Source organism: Schistocerca nitens, chromosome 4 (assembly GCF_023898315.1).
Source record: "Schistocerca nitens isolate TAMUIC-IGC-003100 chromosome 4, iqSchNite1.1, whole genome shotgun sequence".
In the NCBI taxonomy this organism is placed as follows: domain Eukaryota; kingdom Metazoa; phylum Arthropoda; class Insecta; order Orthoptera; family Acrididae; genus Schistocerca; species Schistocerca nitens.
This window is the reverse complement of record NC_064617.1, coordinates 882,361,865-882,371,983: the sequence shown is the minus strand read 5'-3', so window position 1 is coordinate 882,371,983 and position 10,119 is coordinate 882,361,865. Positions and strand designations below refer to the sequence as shown.

At 40.5% G+C, this 10,119-nt stretch overlaps 1 protein-coding gene across 1 annotated transcript in view; it reads right to left on the bottom strand.

Annotated features, from left to right (window-relative positions):
• Window positions 1–1,909: 1,909 nt before the first annotated feature.
• LOC126253403 (parafibromin) overlaps window positions 1,910–10,119 on the bottom strand; it is a 77,128-nt gene continuing 68,918 nt past the window's right edge. The window contains exons 9-10 of the mRNA XM_049954703.1: window positions 6,146–6,287; window positions 1,910–2,142 (exon numbers count right to left, since the gene is read on the bottom strand). Coding sequence (XP_049810660.1) covers window positions 2,106–2,142; window positions 6,146–6,287 — 179 coding nt within the window. The 3' untranslated portion in view covers window positions 1,910–2,105. The remainder of the gene's footprint in view (window positions 2,143–6,145; window positions 6,288–10,119) is intronic.

The window sequence follows — 10,119 nt, the reverse complement described above, 5'->3', positions numbered from 1 at the left end:
TATATACTTCTGTAGAAAGAATACTTTTTTGCATTAGCTGGACTGCACTAGATGACCATGCTACAGGACAGTATGCTAGCAATCCAGTCTGCAGGTCAATACAAAAAGAGATTTCGCTAATGCCACCTCAGTTTGTGATTCATGTGTGCATTTCTTATGCACTTGACATGTTCCACATCATCATAGTTTTTGTGAGATGGATCGATGGTACACATAACTAACTAACTAACTAACCGAAGGAATTTCACATAAAGAGTGTCATTTAGGGTGCGCCTGAGGATCTCCACTACTTTCTGTGATACGTATTACTTGGCGAAGCTAAGCGTAATCCCATCTGCAGCCATAACTAATATGATGATGTGACTAGATACAGCCACATTTCAGTTCAAAGAAGCACACACTGTTATCTCAGAGTGGATGTATGGAAAGTGATCAGTGACAATGTCTTCATTGACAGGCATGGAGACATGTGTGACAGCTAGCTGTTAATGTCATTAAATGTATTGGCAATGAGAAAGAAAGGAAGGAAAAAAAAATGAGGATCGCAACTGAATATTCCATTGACGATGAGGACATTAGAGATGGAGCAAAAGCTCACACTGGGGAAAGATGGAGAGGGAAGCTGGATGCGTCCTTTCACAGGAGCAATCCTGACAGTCATCTTCAGTGGTTTAGGGAAATTGTGCAAAACCCAAATCTGGATATTTAGCTGGTTAACTGAAACACTGTCCTCTCGAAACTGAACCCAACGCCTTACCTCCCTCGGTCTTGACGAGGAGGAGCAAGTAAGCTGGCAGTGGGCATATTATGGTAGGGGGGACATTATGCTTAGGGGAGTGGGGTTTGAGTATCCAGCTCGAGGAAGAAGATGGAAAATACACACAATAAATATCTGGTTGATTATATGTATGAATGTGTTATTACCCAGCCATTTCTGGAGAATTATCGACAATACAAGGAATTACCAATTTTGTGAAAACTTCACAGCTTTAGTGGCACAGAACTAGACTTCAAGACTATTAAGAAAACTCTGCAAAAATTGTTATGTCTATGGGATGTGGTTTAAAAAAAAAGGCCATTATGTTTGTGAATGACACAACATAGTTTCAAGTGGCAAACTGTGCTGAATTTCTATGACAATATGGAGCCTCAAAATTAAAGTGGCCAGGGAGCACTGTCAAACGAAGTACCAGCCAACAATTAATTGTTGCACTCAAGGCACTGTCATATAGATGTGTGACAGTGCTACACTTTTAAGAATACTGTAATGCTCTTGTCACAGCAGATACACTGTCCATGGGTGGTAAGGCTGTATGGGAGGGATTTTTTGATATGAAAGGATGGCAGCTGTTGAAATGCAGGTACTGTTGTTGGTTGATGGGTTTAATGTGGACACAGGTGCAGATGGAGCCATCAGAGAGGAGGTCATCAACATCTAGGAAGGTGGCATGCTGGGTTGAACAGGACCAGGTGAAGTGGATGGGAAGAAGGTGTTGAGGTTGTGAAGGAGTGGAGATAGAGTGTCTTGGCCTTGAGTCCAGATCATCAATGAACCTGAACCAGACTAAGGGGTTTGGCATTTTGGGAGGCTAGGATGGTCTCTTTTATATGGCTTGCAAACAGGTTCGGATAAGAAGGTGCTGTATGGGTGACCATGGCTGTGCCACAGATTTGTTTGTATGCCTTCCCTTCAAAAGAGTAATAATTGTGGGTTAGGATAAAATTAGTAAAACTTGGTATGATGTGCCAACATTCAAGGTATGTGATGAATAGTAAGAACATGCTGCAACACATACAACAACTCTGAATGTAACAAGGAATTGGTAATTATCAACAATATAATTTATTGTGTATAAATATATTCTGATGTAACAAACATTAAAACTGAAATTTAAATAAAAATAGGACATAATGGGAAAATATCAGTTTTAATATTTCGGCTAAAACGTTTTACATTTATTACCGGAACTATAGATACATTCATTACAGCTACACATGATGTGTAATTCTTCGCTCCCAGCTCATCCTATATTACAGTCTATTGGCTATGAATGGCATCAGTCACCAACATATGAAGAAATCAAGGTGTGTCTCACTGTCGTCCATTAGAATCTTAAATGTGGTTTGTACTTGATCATGTACCTGCAATATATAATAAGGACATTAGAGATTCAGATAACTGCAACAAGACATAAACATTTTGCATACTTACAAACTAGACTGAATACATGTACAAGGTCTATTTGGAAACTAAACTCTGTTGGGCTACAAGTAAATACCGGAGTAGTTAAGAATCTACACCATTCATATTAAGGGATAAACCATTATGTTTTTACAAGCTGACAAATTACTTATGCATACAATTCCGTTGCCCCAGTGCTTTGGAACACAATAAGGACAAAACCTGTCAATTTCAAACAATTGGTAACAATCTGCAGAATGTTGTCAGAGAGTTGAGATGCCATGAAATGTTAGTTCTCACAAACTTTTTCATCAATTTTCTGCAGCAGTTTGTGCTGACTACTGAGAGACAGGCGAGTCTGTCATAATAATGAACATTTATCCTTCCGCTCTTAAACAAATGATGTCATTGATATACAACACTTTCATTTATTACATTTACTCCACTTGCAGCACAAAACAGTTTTTAAGATTTTTTGCACCCAAAAACCATCATTTCAGAACCAATTTCACATTTATGGTGCTTTTAAATTCCAACACTCACACTGAACAGGATAAAGCCAGTGCATGAGAAGCAAAGTGGCTTTCTTGCTATTGCAGCTCTAAACACACTGACCTATCCCATGAGTAAATGTGGCTCCTGTCCCCCCTGTCCCCTTCACACGCTACACAAAAATGGCATTCTTTCCAAACCATCCTTGAACTGCCTAGTTTAAAAAAAATTGTTGATGTCTGTTTATGATGGTTTAACACAGGCAATGCTCTAATTTTTCTCATTGGGCTCTGCTTTAAAGCTTTCATCTCTTCTCCCTGAATTTAAATTTCTCTTTGGTTTCTTTTACCTGTTGTTCAGTATACAGACTGAGTTACAATCCTGTCTCAAATCTCTTCTCAAATTATGCCTCCCTCTCATGTCATTAAACTCTTAACTTCTATCTGCTTTCTGTATACGTTGTAGATAATCCATTTGCTCCCTGTATTTTATCCCTCATGCAAATATCAAGCCCTTCAATCACTGAAAGTGATCACTGCAAAACAATCCATCAGGCATCTTGGCCTCATCTGCATTGCAGTCAGGTCAGGGCAAATGCCCATTGCTGCACCTCTAGGTGCAGTGTAATTTCACTCTTGACTAGCGACTTCCAGTGTTGGCAGCGGAACTGCTCTTTGGGCATAAATGTGTTAGCAAAACCACAGAAAACTAACCATGATTGCTGAAAGGGTATCTGAACACAAGCCAAGTGCCTTGAGCAGTTCCCCATCTTGCTTGGCTCATTCTGCAAAGGATACATTGCTGTTCCCTAACAAGGATCCCAAACCACTGACAACTGTTCGCCAAATCTCAGAAGAGGCCTGTGATCAGTCTGTTTCAGCAGTTATAATGGGGTATTTCTTGCAATTCTTATTTATTTATTTTAATAAAAAAGAGGGGTTAGGAGTTTCACAGGGTACAACAGGCAGATGTTAGGCCTTCCTTCTAGGTCTTGTACTCACTAAACCAGTCAGTCAGTGCTCGAGTTACAAAGATACTAGACTTTCTACTACATGTATTCTTTATGGGATTGTCTCATGCAAGCTGGAATTATCAAAGTCTTACCTTCATCAAATCAATTTAAGTTACTGTATATATTTACATTAATTTTCTTATATGATTTTCTATTCTAATTTAAACTACCATATACTGCTTTTTTGTTACATGAATGCACCTATTGATTATGATAGAAAGATTGTCCAGTCTGGGCTTTACATGCACATAAAAGTGCTAATATGGGCACAAGAGACTTGATTAGAAACGGCATATATTTACACACATATGAACTGGGCTTCCAACTGAAAGCCAATATGGTGTCTTGTGACTGTACTTAAGAGAGGGAGTCATGTGAAGTCGGTGGCGTTCTTCCATCTCACTAGCCTCTGTTCAAACACAAGTTCAGAATGTCAGACCTGCTCTATATTGTTCTGAACGTTTAGAAATACTCATGAACATACTTTGTCCATGCTATGATGTCAGAAAGTTGGCACACTCCACATTTGAATGCACGGCTGTGTGTTCATAGCTTTAGTGACATCAGGCAGAAATCTGATCAAATTGTGAAGTAGGAGAGGTAAAGAGAAATCTCTAACTGACACAAAGGGGAAGCTAGTTGTTATACCTACAACTAGTGTGTATAGTGCTTATTAGTCAAGTTTAATGAATGAACTACGTGAAAACCTTTGAATTCATAGAATTACGAAATACAGGCAGAGCATTGGAAAAGTGGATAAGATATAAGGTAATCTACATGAACAAGCTGATACATTAGTTTTATATACAAAATAGCACACAATTAAAGCTATAAACCTTTAAAAAGTCAAAACAACATTAAAACATAAAATGCAAAAAGTCTGCGGATGTTGCAGTGTATGCCGACGGGTTTATTGGAGAGACTTCTAGTCACTTAGCTCAGGTGTGATCTAACTCCTTGTTATCACTTTCAGTTGCTGCTGCCTCAAGATTGCAGTGCAGATGGGTCACTAGTTCTGAAACTCTTCTCGTACCTAGTAATTCTACAGATGGCGATTCATTTCATTAACTTTAGTTAGCTTTTTACCCTTCTAGTCTTCTGTCACTATAAATAACTTTTTAATCTGATAAATTCCATCATGTAACTGTGCTGGCTCTTTGCCCTCTAATGGATTGATGGCTGCCTCTCTTCGAGGTTGCACTGACATAGCATGTACATACAATGCTTGGGATGTGTTGCCTGGTGTAACAGTCTTCATTCTACATCAACACTTAGTTATCTATATTCTGTGCATTGCGTACATTTATGACAGTTTTCTTTTCTGTCTTTTTTCGATCTTTAGATAACTGTTTAGCAGTCAAAATTGGACATCAGAATGGTATCTTATGATTGAGATACACAAAATGTATACTGAATATTTAGACTGTGTGCTTGATTACCTGACAAAAATATGCTTTATAAATGTTTAAATTGAAACAAGGCATTCAACACAATTAAATGACCAATATATCTGCACAATAGACTACTCATTCATCAATTTTATGAAAACTTATGACTCACATTCAACAGTCCTTGTCTCTAAATGAATGATGGACCTGTGATTTCAAATTAAAATTAGAAATTTTGGTAAAATTTGTGTGGATGATAACATCAGCAGTTTTTTTTTTAATGGAATAAAAGCTCACTCTTTCAAAAATAAAACTAGACTAAGACAGGGAGAGGCTCTGTCCCCTCTTGTCTTTAATGTAACCTTGGAGAGAGTTATGAGGAAACTCAAAACGAGCACCTGCTGGGACCTTCAAAAGAAAATTAAGATTTCATCATAATTGGAAAAAAGTGAAAGAGAGATTAGACAGTTATTTGTGGAGTTCACAGAAGCAACATCCAAACTTATCCTAAAAGTAAATGATCAGAAAATTAAATACATGACAGTTCAGAGACAAAGAGATGAACAAGACAATCAGTCACATCTAATAATCACCAAACATCAATTTGAAGGCACTGAACAGTTCAAATTTCTGGTGTTAGGTCTAATGCAACAGGATGGGCATAAACATCTGGCAGGAAGCAGTACAATGTAGAAGTATTTGTAGGCAACATGTGAGACTGGCTCATGAGCTTTGAGTCCCTTAGAAGCCAAGAACAAAGGGATCGGGGCAAGTGGGAAGGGGGGGGGGGAGGAGGAGGAGGAGGACCATATATCAGCACACTGTAATAAGACATTTTCTGACACCTTCTTTCTTAAGACTAGTTTATGCCTTTTGCATAAATTACCACTTACTACTGCTTCGATACATGTCATTACAAATGTGGTTCTCAAATGCTTATAGCTAATATTACACATAGGTTTTACAACTGCAGATACTTTCAGTTCTTTTGCATATGAAACACTCATGTAGCAATTATTATTAAGCTATGCACTTTACAGACACTTCAGCACGCTGGATGGACAAACTTACTTATCGAGCTTCTCCCAGAAGACCATCAGTGCTGCTCGGTCCAGATGCCTCTTCGTACGTGATAGCTCTATCACATGCACCGCCCACTTGCCGACATTTGTATCTAGCTTCATTTCATCATACTTGATGTGGAAAGCACAGACTGGGGATAAAAAGCATGTGTTAAAATCACAGAAGCTATTTTAAGTGCCCAGTGTCAGGCATCTATACCATCCCACAAACCATTTCTGCTTTGTCCACCGTACATAGCATAATATTAACTGTACACCCATTAATAACAGAAATGCTGGTGGAGTTTAGTTGTATACATGTTCCATGGATCATAGCTGTGATCTTCCACTACAATGTGAAATGAGTTGGTTACTTTACGGTTACAAACATTATCCCAGGAAAAAAATACCATTCACATGACTGCCTTTTCCATTACCCTTTAAGTTATCTCCAGTTAATTTACATATGATGAAACAATGGAACCTGCAGCTTGGAATATCAATATTATTATGAAAAGGGTAGATTGCTACTCATTGTCAAGATGACTCCATTGAGTTCCAGACAGGCACAATGAAAGGACTGTTACACAGTATAGCTTTCATCCAAAGCTTTCTGCAGCAAAGACAGCACACATTCACACAATCTAGCACACAACTGCTACCACCAGTAGCTAGGACAATGTTTAATCCCCCCGTACACAAACAAAATATTATCGCAGCACATTAAGATATTCTCTGCAGTACAAGGAGGCGTGATTTTAGTTTGTGTTCAAAGTTAATTTTATTATTACTTGCGAATAAGACCATTTGGACTACACAACGTACTTAAGAGGTGGGCACCTGCCTTCCTTTGTGTCCCTATTTCTTTCATTCTCTTCCTGTGGCCTTTCTTCCTCTTATCAAAGTACATTGCTTCAGTCTTTTTTAGTTTTCCCCTTTGCTGACTTTCCGTTTGTGAATTTTTGACCGGAAGATTTCATGGTTTTTGACAACTTCTGTTGTAATTCCTATCAATTTCAGATAAGTTCTGATCTTGTCAATCCATTTCATCATATACATTTCAACTTTAGGCCTGTTGTCAATGAATTTGACTACTACTTCTATAAGTCTGTCTGGGTTCAATCTTTTAATTGTCTTTAGAATATCAATCAGAATTTTCTAATGTCACTGTGACTATTTGTGTATTAATGTAGAAGCAAAGTTCCGGCATAATTTAAAAAATTAAGGAGAAATGGAGACTATTTACCAAACAGCAGAAGCATTGAGTTGCTGATGGGCATATACAGAAGAGAAAGAAAACTAACGAGCTCTAAGAATAAACCCTTTGTCTAGCTAGAATACAAATACATACACAAAACGGATGCACACACTCATGCACCTGTAATCTTACATTGTGCCGGCTGGACGAATAATGCCGGGATTGCATTTCGGCATGTAGACTAGGGTGGGGTGGCGGTTGTTTCAGTTGAGAAATGTACATGGAGAGAGAGGTGGGAGGCAGGAACAGGGGTTGGCAGTTGTTAGTTAGCAGCTGAGACGGAGCCAGTAGATTTGCTGGTTGAGAATGTGGAAACTGGCAGATTCACCAACTTAGCCTGTGATGTAAGGGTACCACAGCTTGTGCGATGTGGCACATGGTGAAGGTGATGGGGTGTGGATTAGGAGGGAGTGATAGAACAGAGGAAGGGGAAGCTGTTGGGTGGAGAGGCCAGGATGGTTCCGGGAACAAAGGATATGTTGCCAGAGTAATTCCCATCTGTGTAGTCCAGAAAAGCTGGTGGTGGTGGTAAGGTCCCAGATGGCCTGAGTTGTGTAGCAACAATTGAAATCAAGCGTATTGAGCTCAGCAGCATGTTGTGCTCAGCAGCATGTTGTGCCACCAGGCGGTATATTTGTTCTTGGTCACAGATTGATGGTGGCCATTCATTCTGGTAGACAGTTGTTTGGTTGTCATATAGACATGAAAACAGCTATGCAGTGACCGTAACAGAGTTGATACATATGACACAGCTGCTTTTACATGTGACCCTGCCACTTATCGTAGGATAAGCTTGTGATAGGACTGGAGCAGGAAGTGCTGAGTGGGTGGATTGGGCAGGTCTTGTATCTGTGTCTTGCACAGGGAAATGGTCCCTCTGGTAAGGGGCTGGTAGTGGTAGTGGCAAAGGAATGGACTGGGATGCTGTGTAGGTTCGGTGGGCGATGGAACATCACTTTAGGAGGGTGGGAAGGACCTAGGGTAAGGTGTTCATTACCTGGCATGGCTATAGTCAATCAAGAGACTGACGAAGGATGTGGTTCAGTTATTCCAGTCCAGGATGATAGGGGTGACAAGATGGGCACTCCACTCTAGGTGATTCTTTGTGTTGGTGGGAGAGTTAGGGGTGTGTGAGCATATGGTACTGGGATTATGTCTGCAGACTACATTTGGAGGGTAGTGGCTTTCCATCAGCATACTGGGCAAAGAAATTCTCATATATATGTACTATTGGTGGTTTGTGGGCTTAATGTGAATTGAGGTGTGGAGGGAACCATCAGAGGGGAAGGTCCACATCTAGGAAGGTGGAGTGTTGGGTTGAGGAGGACTAGATGAAGTGGATGGGAGAGAAGGTGTTGAGGTTATGGAGGAATGAGGATAGGGAATCTTGGCCCTGAATCCATATCATGAAGATATCATCAGTGAACCTGAACCAGACAGGGGTTTGGGGTCTTGGGAGACTATGAAGAGTTCCTCTAAATGGCCGAAAAAGGCTGGTATGTGGGTGTCCATGGCTGTGCTGTGAATATATTTTTATACCTTCCCACCAAAGGAGAAGTAGTAGTGTGCAAAGACGTAGTTGGTAAGGTGTATGAGGAATGAGATAGGGGGTTTGGAGTCTGAATGACGTCAGGATAGGTAGTGTCTAAAATCAGCAAGGACATGGGCATGTGTGATGTTGATGTATAGGGAGGTGACAGCAAAAATGGTCAGTAGGAGTCCAAGAGATAAATGGGTGGGGATAGTGGAGAGTCAGTGAAGGAACTGATTATTGCATCTGATGTGAGGTAATATGCTTTGGGCAATTAGAGGTGTTGGTCAATAAAAGTTGGAATTCTTTCAGGGGAGGAAATAACCATGTACAAATAGGTGTTCACGATTGTAGAAGGTTGGTGTGCGGAGTGTCATTGGGGTTAGGAGGGAAATGGGTTCAGGGAAGAGGTTTTGGGAAGTGTCTAAGGCTTTAAGCAGGGATTGGAGGCTATGTTGGATTCTGGGATGGGATCATTTTGAAGCATTTGTAGGTTGAGGAATCAGTCAGCTGGGAGAAGCCTTCTGTCTGGTAGTTACTGCAGTTGTCGAACCTTTGTCTGTAGGGAGAATGTTTAGATTAGTATATGTTTTGAGACCATGAATGACTGTCCTTTTTCTGTTGAGAGATTAATGTTCTTAGCAAGGGACTTAAGGAAGAATGATAAGGACAAGATGGAGGTAAGGAATTCCTGAAAGGTGATCAGTGAGTGGTTAGGTGGAAGGGCGGGGAGGTGAAGGTCACAGTTGTATGGTGGCATGAAGTGGGGAGGCAAGGTTCAGTGTTGGGATTAGGTCGACACTGGTTGGAGGAACTGATGGCAAAGAAGTGGTTCCATTACAGGGATTGGGAGAAGGAGAGTAGGTCTTTGTCAAGTTCATGATGGTTAAACTTGTGTGCAGGGCTGAAAGAGAAGCCATTAGATAGGACTTAAAACTTCTGTACAATTCAGGCCTTTAGTGGAAAGGTTAACAATAGTACAAAATTGTTGAGGCTTTCGTGGCCACTTGTTGACAAACTGCCTATTGGCTTCTGTCTCGGGTTCTTCGGCCGACGTTCATCTAATGATTTTTCTGACGTTTCGCCAGCACGAGTGGCTGGCATTGTCAAAGCTTCACCCTCCATTGCCGGTGGTGAACTGGAGCCGAGCTCGCGGGCGCAGGCTATATGTACCTGGCGCGCCAACGTCCGAGGG